The sequence below is a fragment of the Tauraco erythrolophus genome, chromosome 1 (genome assembly GCF_009769465.1).
Source record: "Tauraco erythrolophus isolate bTauEry1 chromosome 1, bTauEry1.pri, whole genome shotgun sequence".
Taxonomy (NCBI): domain Eukaryota; kingdom Metazoa; phylum Chordata; class Aves; order Musophagiformes; family Musophagidae; genus Tauraco; species Tauraco erythrolophus.
This window is the reverse complement of record NC_141465.1, coordinates 48,408,940-48,423,825: the sequence shown is the minus strand read 5'-3', so window position 1 is coordinate 48,423,825 and position 14,886 is coordinate 48,408,940. Positions and strand designations below refer to the sequence as shown.

Genomic DNA, 14,886 nt, shown 5'->3' with positions numbered 1-14,886 from the left:
ACACAGAAAGACCAGTGTCATGTAAAGAGGAGGTACATGATTTTATCACGAAAGGAGGAAAGAGATTTTCAAACAAAGAAACTAAAACAAAAACAAGCCACCAAAAGCTGATTTAGTTGCAATCTGTTTGATGGACATAATACATAATGTGGGCAGGATCTACGTAAAATCACCCAGTAAGTGCATCTTATTTACACAGAAATCAGTGCGCAATGCAACACCAGAGCTTTTGTAGAATACAAAATCATACATATATTATCACTATGACAGTTATAAATGACCTGAACAGGCTTCTTAGAGGCAACTTTATCTGGAGCAGCTTATGGAGTCTACAGTTTGGAAGTTAGCAGATGTCACCTGGCAGATACTCAAGTGAACACGATGATTTTTTGGTTTACAAATGAGTACCGCCAAGTATTCAACTTTGCTTAGCTTAAGCCCTACACATAGCAAAGAAAAGTAAGTTCTCTGTCTAATACACTTTATATCTTGCATATAACATGTAAGATATGTTTACAATGCAAAGCAGTAAGGTCACAGTAAGCACTATTGGAAAGCTTCTAACAGTAGGTTTTATTGTCAGTGGAGGTTAGGCCTAATTCATCATGGATTTCCAATCTCAGGTTTTTGTCCAGCATTGTCTGCTACCAGGCTAATGATTATTAGTCCTTCTTGTGCTAACTAAACCACAGGGAGATACCGGATAATGTTTTTCAGAAGTATCTAAATGACTTAGGAATGGGAGTGTCTCACTTTCAAGAATGATGCAACACTTAACCTCTTCAAACTTATTCAAGCTTTTGGCAGGAATGAGGGATCATCTAGCTACATCTTCCTCTTCAAGGGGATCTACCACAACAGTGGCTAATTCTGAAGCTGTACGAAAGCCTCTTTCAGGCACTTCAGCCTGAAAACACGCAAGACAAAAGAGGCTTTACTGTAGGACTTCACAACACAATTATCAAACCAAAATCACCCACAACCCTGGCCATAAATGTCAGAGAAAAAGTATACAAGTAGCTTCGGACAGTTGGTGCCGAGTACCATCTAAACAACACAAACGCTAAGCAGTACCAAAATTTACTACTACCAGGACCTATTGCGCTACTAGTTCCATGAGTCTGCACTGCTAAGCAGAGCTCTTCTGTAGGCTGACCAACTTATATTGAATTTCTGCCTCTCCTCTTGTCCCTTTCCTCAAAGTGGGCCTGTGTTGCCTGCATGTAGCCTCCCCTCTAGCACTGTTTTGGAGAAGCAGCCTGCACTTCTTCAGGCCAGCAATGTTCCACTTGCTGCCAGCAAAGTGCCAGAGAATAGCACAGCTGTCATGGATGGAGGTGTAAGAGACAAGATGTGTGTGGGCAGGGTCATCTAGCTCATCTATGACATCCTAAGAGTGGGGTCAGGCGAGAAAAGGAGTTTTTTAGGTGAGCCTTTCACTTGGGTGCGATGGCAACTTGGAAAGAGAAAGAAATCTGAGGGCCCTCAGCACTACTTCATGCTTCAGACACTGGGGAAAAGAAAACCTAGAAGCTCAATATCTCCCAGTGTTTTCCAGAAATACAAAGAAAATCAGACTAGCTGCAGAGTACAAGGTGAGCAATTAAGAGGGAGAGACTTCCATCTCCAGTCCCCATCCTCAAAACTCCAACAGATCCTTGTAGAAGTGGCTGAACAGGATCATGTTTATTAGGTGGTATCAGAAGGATAATATTAAAAAAAAAAAAAAGGTAAAAAAAGCAAACCACAAAATTTATATTTGATTGCCCATTGCTGACATATATATACACTTATTTGGTGACAGAAAAGGACAGTCTTTGACTTTGAGGTCTATGAAAAGGCTGTGCTTTTATGTTCTGTTACAACCTTATGCAATGTAATTTATACTTAAGCACTTTACTTTACCCATGGACCACCTTTGCTTACTGATATTTCAGAAAATAACCATAAATCATTTTCTATCATAACATGGTTAGTTAACTGCAACAGCTGCAGGATATTAATACAGTAAGCAGTAAAGTTAGCAGCTTCTTTTAATGCTATATTAAGTGCAGTGAAAAATAAAAAACAAACAAACAAACAAACAATGCTACTAGAGATTCTGCATCTTTTTTCAAAATATTAAAAAGAGACTATCAAATGTTCTGGAGGCATATGTGTTGTAAAATTACCATGAAGTAACATGAACATCCTTGAGAAGGCTGATAAACTTGTCCACCAGTGGAACACAAAGTGGCCCCAGGATATTGTCCCAGCTGGGTTGCATATACTCAGAAGCTCTTCGTTGGGCATGGCTTTCACAGTAAAAGTAGTCAGCACAAGGTGTGACAACGTATGGAATAAAATAGTAATTGCCACTGGAAGCCTAAAAGACAAACAGGCACAGTTTAGAAAAACAATGAAAGTGGAAATATGCTTGTGTATATACAGAATCTTTTACTATCAGAAAAAAACAGCTAGATTAGGGCTGGTGCATTACAAAGCTTTAGCACATGGTTTAGCACAAGATTTGCAAGCATTAAATTCAAAGGATTTCTGTGGAAGAGTTACAAATATTAATAAGGGTGATGAATAAGGGTCCAGATCTGTTAAGCAACAACAGGACGAAACTGTTCAATTATTTTTATGTGATTCATGGACTCTAATAGGGTTCGACAATTACAAGCTAAACTTCTGCTCCCAAATTTTTGGGGTCAGAGATGTACTTGCATCCTCTAGACTCACTCTGTATTAGGAAGGATATGATGCAGAGCTCCCCACAGAGAGAAAGAGAAATACAGAAACACAGACATTGGAAGGACTTTATGGAGATGTTTAACTCAGAGCCTACAAAACACTGCTGCATGCTGCCATCAAACACCAAACCAACCAACAAAACTTTGAAATGTTTATTAATATACGTTAAGACTTTTACCACAAAATTCTAGAAGTAAAGCCCAAAAATCCTTAATATGCCACATAGAGTGTAAAAATGATCAAGGTGCTGAAAGGGGAGAGGAAACAGGAAATGCCCGTCGGAGGCCCAAACCAGCAGGTTCAGAGTCTTCAACTCTTGAGCAAGACCTCAAAAACCAGACAACTGTGAAGTTTTCCACAGCTACTAGAAGCACCACTATCCCATTTTGAGCTATGACAATTCTCTGCTGTTTAAAAGAAAAGTAAACTTTGCATTTCAGAGCAACTAGATAGAAGCACTGAAGCACGGGTCAGTCTGATACATCTAACACAAGCACTACCTCAAAATACCCTTCAGTTGCCACCTTAGAGATATCAAGGCATCAAACACATACAGCAAAATGATACCTTTCATTTTTTCATATCATCTAAGCCTGCAGTAAAGCCATAGTCATTTAAAGTCATCTTGAACAATGGAAGAATGCTGAGATGATGGAAAGAATGGATATGAAGATGGCACATTTTTATATGCATTAATAAACTACACACAAGAAATAAACCACAGGAAGTAAAAATGTAGAGCATATAGTTACTAAGAATATAGATGGAAAAAAAAAAATGTATCAGCGACATCCTGTTGCTGATCTGAGTTTGTAAGGATTTAGAATGTTAAAATATTTCTAACAGATAAAGTTCAAGCTACATTTCTTCCTCATAAAACCTGTAGTACAGTATCTCTGTTGTAACGATATAATTATCTGTTGCAACATTATGTGTACTTCCAACTAAAAAAGTTGGAAAAATTGCAACCTAAATTACCAGTATGTTAAAGAAATTTAGTCTCAGGTTTATTCAAATAAACTTTGAGTTCAATGCAATGCAAAAGCCGCTTGTGTATAAACTCTATTTGTAAACCTGTAACAGTGAATTAACTCTTCCTGCAGTGGGGAAAAAAAAAACAAAACCAAAAATAAACACAAACAACCAAACTACAATAATTTGAAAGTATGATGTATATTGTGTTGCAAAGAGAGTTGCAGTTATCTACTGAAAAAGCAAAGTAATTTTCAGAAAAAAAAATTCAATGACACGAGTGAAACACTTTTTTGATCTTATTCAGCCAACATCTCGTCTATTTGACTTAGATTTCCTGTCTCTTTTTGGAAAGTGAAATCCATGCAATTAAAACCAGATTTTTATCCATGACAGACACATTTTTGGGTGCAGCAGTCAGGAACCCTGCGCGTATTTGAGCATATTATCTTGTCTCAAAAGCAATCAGCTCCAATTTTCTAGCTTCTTCTGTCCAATATTTACATATAATAAATCATAAAGGCCCTTCATATAGGGTGTGGCCTTTGTAAGAGAGTCTTTCTTGTCTTCATTATGTAGAAAATCAGTTCTATCCATCTACTTTTCTTACACTATCAAGGGCTAGAGATGGCTGAAAATATCATCCTTGCTTCTTCAGATTGTCTACTCAGGATGGTGGTCTCTGGCATCGACCAATAGTTAATCATTGTGAAAACTACTGTCCTACATGGAGGAGCCTAAGGGCTGAAAGAGTCAGGCCCACATAGGTCATTCTTAGACTGTAGGCAAGACAGGCCAAATGTGAAGTGCTTTTTGTCTTAAAACACTCTTCTAAACAAATGCAAATGCTGTTAAAAGTAAGCTTTTGACCTTAGTAACATAAACAGTTTTTTTAATTGTACTGCTAGTTGCAGTTATTCTGATGCAACTGTCACTTTGTGACAGAGATGCTACAATAGAATTAAAGGGTGTTTTTTTGTTGTTTGTTTGTTTGTTTTAAAAATAAGGTGAGCAAAATCTCCGTATTTTTAGAGAGGGAGTTATACCTGCACAGCTAATAGCACAGTTATTTTACTTGAGCCATGCAGGTCATTCTGCCCCTTACTCAAGCATCAAGAGTGTTAGGCATGCTTACCTTACAAAGCAGTTAGAAGGAACACACACAGGATAACAGAAAATGAACTGCATTCACTCAGAGAAGTCACAAACTTTTGAGTGTTCAGGGAGTTCAATCCACTGTTGTCTTAAGAATTAAGATTTAAGATGACTAAGATGCTAAAGACTTTTAAAAAATACTTCCTCTTCCAAAGTTGAATATATGCAGTATTTTTATGTAAAGACTGTGAGGAGAGATTATCACAAGCCAAACGTTCTAAATGCTTGAGATCTAACTTGCAAGGAATGAGTATTCCAAGATTACAATCACTTTGAAGGAAAGACCCTGCCAAGCACTGTTCTTGAAGCATACTTATATAAAAATGCCAAAAAACACAGTAATAAAACGGCATATTCATTCAACAGTAAGCAGATTTAAAGGGGTACATACTTTGCCTATTGGATTACCACTGTGGTATTCAGGAGGTACTTGAACCCGAAGAAAAACTTTGTGGTTGGCAACCTACTCCAAATTGAAATAAAACAACAAGGAGGAAAACACCACCACCAAACAGCATAAGAATGAAAAAGATAAACTTGACACATGAATAGAGAAATTATTAAAGAAACAAAACAGAAAATGAATACAGATACTTATAGCAAGTCCATATTTACAAGGCCAAGGAAAAAGAGCAATTCTTTGCCACTCAGAATGTAGGATTTCTCTATCTATCTACATCATTTATTTGTCTATACATCTGATTGTGTCATCATTAACACGCTTTCAAGTCCTACTTTTATGAACCTATCAGATTCATTGACTGATTAGGTAACTATAATCCAGCCACTACAAGTACGCATCCCTTGAGATAGTAATTTTCCATAAAAATGAACTTTAATAAACAAAGTTTAAAAGCCTTAGTTTTCATTATATCAACAGTAACAGTGGCATATTTCATGATTAGAATCATTAAAAGTAATATTTACTGGGCTATCCATTGCCTTCATGCTATTTTCACCCCCAAAAGGAAAAATGATTGTCTGTATTTAAGATGTTCCTACTCCTCTTTCATTCTGTGCCCTTTTGCAAACTCTTTTCATACTTCTGACGCCTCAGGCTTTTTTAGAAATATAACAATAAATGACCATATCACACAAACTTTTATATATTATAAAAAAAATAATCAGAAAACAAAAATTAGAAAGCTACTCTGCAATACTATTTCTCCAGATTATTAAATTCATACAATATAATCATACTTTAGAGTCTTGACTCTCATTTCAATCCATTGGGACTATTAAATTGGAGAATATGAGCCCAAGTGCTAAAAATCTATCTATTTAGTTTTCTTAAATGTTCATTGCCTTGAAAGAGTAGATACAGTCTAATTTATACACCTACTGAAACTCTGAAGAGACTTTCTGCCAATTACAATAAAAAGTGATTTTTCAACATAAAAATTCCTTGTGGCAAGGATAAATTGCAATTCTGTTCCCTTTAGATCAAGAAGAATTTTTGCTAATGAGTCCTCCATGGCCCAGGCATTATTCATTATGCTTACTATAAGAGCTGCTACAGGATTTAATGAAAAAAAAACATTTAAATCTCTGAAAATAGTTCATCAGGCCCACAGGCCTAAGTATACTACAATAAACCTCTTGGTTTAATAGACAGCTTACTTTCCTTTAAATACCTTCTCTGAAAGCAATTAACAGTTATTCAAATTTCTTCAAGCATATCATCAACTAAAGAAAAATTAACTACTCAGTCTTTCTGCTTATATTCTTTACTTGCCATAATAATTTTTCCAGAGTGAGAAGTTCTAGTTTATATTTTCAATGCCACATTCAAACAAACTGAATGGATCAAAGGATTTATCTCAAACTATGTGCAACCAATGCTAGAACTATTGCCAGAAGGACTGTACAATTTCCTTTCTGACTCCAGTCATTTTTAAAAAACACTTTGTGCATCTCTTTTCTTCACTCAATCTTGAACTTATTTTATTCATCATTCCTTAAAATTCTGTAGAGGGAGAAGAAATTTCCCTATTGAGATAAAAAAAATAAATCAAGGATATCAACAAAACGTTACATAGAAATAGAATAACTTTCCCATTGATTTTATCTATTACATTGGTTTGGGGGAAGATTATTTTTTAAGTTTTGGTGGGGTTTTTTTGCTTTCAAAAATTCTTGAAATTTCATTTCTCCAGTAAACCAATGTTTATCTGACATCTAAGGAAACTCCAAAGCGCAAGCCCATTTGCCATAGATAAATTTATTTTCCTATACCCTACAGTCCATTAGCATCCACTGTGCTCTCAAACCTCGATTTTTCCATAATGACACAGGAAACAAACTGTTCTGCAAGACCGTATATTTGCAATTTATTTTATCAATGATAACTTTGACAGAAACTAGGAAGCTTTGCATACACCCTCAGTAAAAATAGCAGAAAATAGTCCTCAAAGCTCAGAGGAGCTCTGCAGAAGGAAACCTAACTAACATGACACAGAATCTTGACCTTGAATTTCATGCCAGGGCAATTCTTTCTTGGGAACTGAACTCCCATAGCCAATAATTCTTTCCTTTTGTATCCAAGTACGCAATAAATTATCAATACAGAATTTCAATTGCTTGTTTGGGGGAGTCAAGTAGAACTGAATCAAGTTCCCCATCTTATCTTATCCCTGAAGACTTCATTTCTGGATGGTGGAGGGAAGGAAGGAAGTTCTCCTACTCTTATACTCTTTTTTCAGATGGCAAACTATTAAATCTCTCAGACTCATACCACTGCAGCATGTTGTTCTATAATTTTCACTGTTAGATCAGCTGTACTCAGGCCAAATTGCAAATGAATTGCTGACCTTTTTTCTGTGCACTTTGAGCTTTATGTCCAGTTTCCTCACTCTTGCCTTCTCCTTGATGCTGAATTAGAATAATGTTTTCTTTACAAGGAAAACATTCATTTTCTTCAAGGCTTACTTGAAATACACACAAGAAAATCTCCCCAGACAACACACTAGACATTCATCTTCTCTGCATCTTTAACATGGCTCCACATCTGTTCTGTGCCATTATTTTTTTGCACCTTTGTACAGGACTTAAGATTTGCAGGATAAATAGCAACGGTGAGGGCAGGGAAACCTCAGAGGAAGCTTGGAGCTACAGCAGACAGCCCAGAAAGTTTCACTCACACTGCTGGAAAAATGGCGTGCTGTGCCTGATAGCAGCCTCAGTTGTCCCCCTTCCCTTAGACACAGTGCAGATGTGTGGACACATAGCTTGTAAGACATGGAGAGGACTTCTCTTCATAAAACCAGCAATGGTATTCCTCTTGCTACCTCTGGGTTGGAGAAAGGCTTGGCAGATCAAGTACCTATCCTCTTTCCAACATGTCTCCAGACCCTAACGAAGAGTACATTAAAGCTCTTTCTGCTATTCTACAGGTACAGCAGAGGCATACCCACACTTTTCAATCAGGAAAAGTGAAAGGAAAACACAAAAGCCTAGTACAGGGGTGTTAAGTATTGTACCTAATATTCAGCATTTAAACTGAAATGGTTATGTAGCTACATACTTGATTAGACACAGTAAATTCACACCAATTCTGTACCTACTTAACTAGCACAGGAACCTTCATTAGCAATTAACTTCAAACAAGACATTGCCCACATGGTTGTAAAATACTGAACCAAGCAATGAAGCAGTGGCACCATATTGGGGCAGCAGCGAACTGCAAGCCTCTCATGACAACTCGTTGTATCTGAAAGGAGGGGGAAGCAATTGTCTAATTGAAGTCAACATCATCTTAGTGAAATACAAAGTTTTAACCTATTACTATTTAGCTTAATAAGTAGTTTGTTGTAATTTCTGACTAAAAAAACTGATAAAAGAATGCAATATGGCAGCACATTTACCTAATAAAAGAGAGTATCAACAACTTCAAATAATAAAAAAGGCTCAAGAATCCATACTTGGTATTTAAAGTAACTTTTTTTTACTCACTGTTTTTTACTCACAACTGTTTTCTTAATTTAAGCACTTGAAGAAATTGGGTTAGGCAATCCCTCCTTTTTAAAGGAGAGATCAGGATCCTAGTTTCAAGATGCCTCCCTGCCTCTTTTGCTAGCCACATGGTGTTTACAAGTCTAATAACAGGCCCTGCTGTAGAAATCATGCCACCAGATCCATCTTCTCTTCCACGTGGTAAATACCTCCCTCTGTGGGAGAAAGACTCTGCCAAGAGAAAAGATTGCAGGCTGCTAATCTGATTGCACCGGGCTGAACTTGCCACCTTCCTCTTTGCCTTTACTCCACTTCTGGAATTACCACCGAATGGTTCAATAATAATTCTCCCTCTTGCTCTGGAGGGGGAAGACACATGCTTGAGACATTTTGATCATCCACCAGTTGATGGATAGTAGCTTTCACAAAGCTACAGACCAGTAAATGCATTTCACACCCCACAGGTGAAACTATTTCAAAGATCACCAAGACAGACAGACTCGGATTTCTTTAGGTGCTCCACCTGATCTATCTTTAGCCCACATGCAGCCCTGTGGCCAACTATAAACAGCAGCTTAAAATAAACTGCTGTGAACTAATGTATTATTTCTTCTAGTTCTCTTTTAAATTATTAGCAAACTCTAAGAATGTTTTATTATTTTAGTCCTGCTCAATATTCTTCAGAAGAAAATAAAAGTATATGGCGAATGGGGAGAAACAGAAAGGAATAAATGGAAGTTCAAGATTTTTGCAAATTCAATAGTCCTCAAAATAACAGTGTAGAGTGTTTAATGAAAATAAACGCTGACATGATGTGAAGCATGACAAAACATGACTGTCTAAGACATCGTGGCATACTGCAATAAGCCTAAAATAACCACTAAATTTTATCTTGGTTCAGGCTTACTTACTTGTTTGGTTTTATTTGCATTAAGGGTAAGAATATTTTGATTTTGGGAAATAAGCTTTGGCATTCCTAAGTAAAAACTGTGAATTTGTGAGGAAGAGGATGGGTATACAGTAGCCAAAGCTGTTTGAGATCCAAGAGTAAGCCCTATTAAGGCATCACACACACATATACATTTACACAAGTAGGTGAAAGTGTTGAAGAAAGAGACTTTGAATTTCTTAATTTACATTTTGATCTATCAACTTACATAAATAACATATATCTACTGGCACTTTTCTAGAATTTAAAAAGGAACTTCTAAAGAAAAGTAATTTTTTAATCTAGCTTTACTTTGGAAAAGAAAGTCAAAACAGACTTCCTTCAATCATACAGAGAGTATACATGCTTGGCAGCTTTGTTATTAGAGTTGCTTCAAATGTAGTATTCTCATTTTGTGTTTTAAAATGAACATGGATTTAATACTTACTGTGTTTTTCTGAGATACCATATCCTGGGGGAAAAAAAAAAGAAAAGAAAAATGTTTATTCATTTTTATTAGGAATTATTATTTAAAAAAGAACGGGCATACATTAAAATAACAGGCATACATATACACACACACAGAGATATGTGTTCTTCACAGCATAATCCGGATTTCCTGCTGCAGCAAATTCCAAGTGAAGGGACAGAACATCATCAAGAAAAGCCTTAGTAATTCAGGTTAGGAAAAAATTAGCAATTTGAAGAAGAAATCTATTTAAAGAAGTACTCAGAAGATGAGAAAGTTGTACTTGACAGTAATTGTAGTTTCTCAGGCTGGGCACTGCACATGCTCAGTCACACTCCAGGCATTTGTGAGAAAAATGCATTCATGGAGATTTTTTTTCCTCTGAAAGAGTGTCCTTAAGATACCTAGGCCCCTTTCCTACCTGGATGGGCACAGACCAACACACTCTTCCTACAACTTAATTCTTCTCACCTCAAAATCTAAAGAGATAATGAAACTATGAGGCAGATGATAAACTAATGGGCATGTAACGCAGACCTCGAAGGTATCCAGTTGCTGGTACGTAACTCCCTCCTCCTTCTAGTGATGGCTTACGTGTGCAATGAACGCTGCTTGGTGAAACTAAAAAGGGACCTCCAGGTAAGACACCCTACAAACATTAGATATAGACTTGTTTCTAAGCAAAGTTATTGATATAATTTAATTGTATGTGCTCTAACAACCTAAAATGATTCTGCTTGAGCAACTTCACAATTGACAGCCTGAAATCCATTTGAACAACCACTGCACAGATATGATCGTGTTAATGAACCCTTTTCCTCAACGACAGACAAAAATCAGGGGAAATCCAAGAGGTTTAGTTCTGCAAATATGGCCCTCTTGAAATCCAGATTACATATTCTTTTATGCTTGGAACTAGGCTGTTTTGGAAAGAACACTGGTGAAACTGAAGAGACAACTCTTAGGAGAATTTTAGGATGAGTCCTCAGAAATAAGGTACACAAAGTCAGGCTGTCTGAACTTCACAGATCTTCCCAGTAGAACTAATATCAGTCATTAAAACTGCCTTTATAACACCTGTGCTAACCGCTCTTAAGAGGCATGCACAGCAACCTAGATCCAAGGAAAGAAAAAATTCCTGAAAGGAAGGAAAAAAACCTGACCAAATTAGTCATAAACCTGAGAATAAAGAAACACAAGCAGATGGTCAAAAATACATATTAAGGTACCAAAACCTAAGCAGCATTACTGATTAACTTAAACTCTTTAAGCCCAATAAAATACCTGAGAACAAAGGTGACAGAAGGCTTAGACATCTGAAATATCACATAACTGAACATTAATATGTCTACCTAGCTAAGCAAGCATCTCCAGTGGAGCTTTACCTACTGCAGATAAAGATCTTTCTCAGCAGGGAGGAACAAACTCTTCTGAGAACTATCCAGCACCTACACCAGGAAAGGTATCAGGAACTGTTCTTCACTGAAAGACCCCAAGAACAATCCCTATCTATCTTCTGAAGTATTCCTAAAGTAGTGTATTAGCATATTTGGATGGTATCCAACACTGAACTGCAATTCTGCTAAATTGCAGAAGAGGTATCAAGGACACCAACGTAGGAATGAACCACGTACCAGTGCCCTGCTTAAACTACTTCAGCACTTGATCCAGAGGATCTCTTCTACTTGGTTCTAGTATCTTAAATGAAGCCTTCTGATTCCATAGTAAGATACACCTAAGATCTCTTTGCAGTCATGCATATTACCAACGCAGGATGAAAAGTTGTATGCCTGCCCACCCAGATTAGCTAGAGGTATGGAGGGCATGCAAGTATGCCTTAGCGCCTATGCATAACCTCTTTGAGCAAAGAGTGTGAGAGGCTCCAACTCTGAGTTCTTGTGACTCCAGATCACATAGAATGTGAATGTGTATATAAATCACCACCTGAAGAAACGAGGTGTGGGATACTAGACACATCAGAGTAAAATCAATGACACTGAGAGCAGAAAAGAGGAAAAAGAAGCTGTGACAGAACAGAGCTTTTCTGCGAAAAAAGAAGCAGACTCATACGAAATTAAGATTAAATATAATATTCTTAAAGGATCAAGAGAGGTTGAAGAATTCCAAAAAGTATTTTTGGACATTGGTAGTGTGAAAAATATAAAGTATTAAGAGGCAATAACTCAAAATAAGGAAAAAAACACAAAGCACAAACAACGCTGCTCTCAGTGAAGGTAGTAAGAAAATGGATGATATTAAAAGCAGCAGTAGGTGATGATACGGAGGATAAAAGTCTAAACATGATCTAAAAAAAAGAGAAACTACACTGAGAAAGACAGAAACATCCACAGTATATGACTTGCATCCACAATGCATTACTTGCATCCAGAACAGCAATTTCAGGACTTAAGTGTATAGCACGTACTACCCTACTATAAAAATGAACAACAGGGCTATAAAAAGATTTAGTGAGGATCTCTTATCTTCAAACAGCAATAAAAAGGAGATTCCTGTAGTCTCAGCTACTCAGCACCTAGGAGATACTAACCTCATCTGACAAGTGCTTCAACAGTACGAGTAGGTTGCAATACAGCCCTTGTTCAAGTGTTGTTATTATACAGGCCATAACATTCTTTTTACATGTACTCTAATTAAAACAGGGAAAGCAAGTAAAGAAAAAAAATCAGACCTTCACTACCTTCACTCTCACTTCCAAGTCTAACCGTCTGAAGCAAAATGAGTACCACAGCATGGCCCTTTTCTTATAAACAAGCTTTCGTACTATTCTAACCATTACTATTTCTGTTAGCACGTGTTTATCACAGCATGATTTTGTTACGTAGCTATCAGGAAATCACATTCAATAGAAGTTTCAGAAAAACACAAACATTTGGAGGACCACGTATTTAAAGGTATTTCTGAAATGAAGCAGATTTTGAAGTGAGAATCTTACTTTGAGAGACTGAGCAGTGTCAGCATCAGTGTCATGGTAGAGTATAACATTATTAGCCATGTCAAAGCTTTCACGCACACCAAGGTGGTAGAACAGTGATGGTTGTTTGGAAATATCACTCATGTCCACAACTGCAACATCTGAAACGAGAGAGGGAGGGGGAGAAAAGTGCTAAAAAAAAACCTTTGAAACTCATTTTATTCTTACACAGGCTTTAAAATAAATCCTTAACTTAGACATATATTTGGACAAACAAAATCAATATATTCAAACAAGGGTCATTTTCTCACGATACAAGTAAATTTTACCATTCATATGAAAGATAAGAACCTACTCAGGAAAGTAGCACAGTGTTACAGTAACTGGGAGGCAGAGTTTATGAATTATGCTTGACATTTTGAAATCACTGCATCAGGAATAATACCTCAGGTGAATAAGTAGTTCTTCATTTGCTCTATGAGCTGGGACTGACAGCCTGAACACCCAATAGGATGGAAGGCTCCAAACCTTCAGGTGGAACCTCTAAGAACAATCATGTAGCAGAAAATTAGGGAAAATGAAAGACCAATTTTGTCTTAAGAGGCTGAGGTTTGAAGAACAGGAAATTCCTAAACAGTAGAAAAAGAAATGACTGTGAAAGTTGACTCTTAAAAGCTACAGGCAAGAAGTTCAAGAAGAACAGGAACAAGGGGATTCAATCAAAAGTAGCCAGAGCAAGATGTCCATTGCTCTTGGGTAGTATTCCAGTCAGAAATGGAAGTAAAAAAATTTACATCAGTGGAAGGTGATCTTCACAGAGAGCTAATGAGAAATACCCCATATTATGCAGAACAGTTAGATACAGGCAAAAAGTTCTGAGTTAACCATTTGGCTCTCACATAAGCCTAAAGGCCAGTAGAGAGAGAAGAGGACACTGAATGCTGAGTTTTTTTTCCTTGATCCTTATATCCTCTACACCACCTAAGAAAATTTTGCTTTAAAGGCCTGTATCTATATGCCCGTTCTCTATGAGATAGATGGGTGAACTTAAATCCAAAGCATTCATAAGACGACAGTGTTGGCATTGAAACCACAGGGGAGTCTGAGGTTCAAAACCGATTCCAGAGACTCAGTGCAGCTGGGCAGTAAATCCTACATCTCTGAAGGGGTAACAGACAGTGTCTGTACCTACAGGGAATGACAGAGAAGAGTGAGCTACTAGTAAACAAGAAATCTAAAAGCAGGTCTGATGTATAAGGTCCCAAACACAGCAGCCAGTTCACCTGGCCTCCACCGAGGTTACACATCACAAGAATCAATACCCCATACTTAGCATGCAAATTCTTGGAAAAGCCTGCAATGAATGCTAACACACCACACCGGGGTCAGCCAGTCCCTCTGGTTACTAACAGACTCCCTGTTAAAGCACAAGGAACATTTTGAGTCTAAAGACAATGACCTGCCTTAAGATCAAGACATCACCATTCAAGAGCAGAAACATTCCCAAAACCCAACAAAACAAACAACACAAAAATTCAAACACACCCCTCTCCCCTCTAAAAAATGAAAACTCCAACACGAAATCATGGCAAGAAGAGAAAATTCCCTTATTCCTGTAGAACCTCAAATCCTGCACCATTTACTGATGATCTTTCCAGTTCCCCTTTAGCCAGCTCTCTACAGCATGGTCAAAATTAGCATACTACACACTGTAGGGTCACACAAACTGAGTGGTCTTGAAGC

At 37.3% G+C, this 14,886-nt stretch overlaps 1 protein-coding gene across 2 annotated transcripts in view; it reads right to left on the bottom strand.

Annotated features, from left to right (window-relative positions):
- MAP3K15 (mitogen-activated protein kinase kinase kinase 15) overlaps positions 1-14,886 on the bottom strand; it is a 93,705-nt gene that overhangs the window by 52,665 nt on the left and 26,154 nt on the right. Inside the window, exons 2-5 of one of the 2 annotated variants that reach the window (XM_086608999.1) lie at positions 13,165-13,304; positions 10,191-10,214; positions 5,255-5,326; positions 2,172-2,365 (exon numbers count right to left, since the gene is read on the bottom strand). In XM_086608999.1, coding sequence (XP_086465125.1) covers positions 2,172-2,365; positions 5,255-5,326; positions 10,191-10,214; positions 13,165-13,304 — 430 coding nt within the window. The remainder of the gene's footprint in view (positions 1-2,171; positions 2,366-5,254; positions 5,327-10,190; positions 10,215-13,164; positions 13,305-14,886) is intronic. The other variant, XM_086609006.1, reaches the window with a different exon arrangement.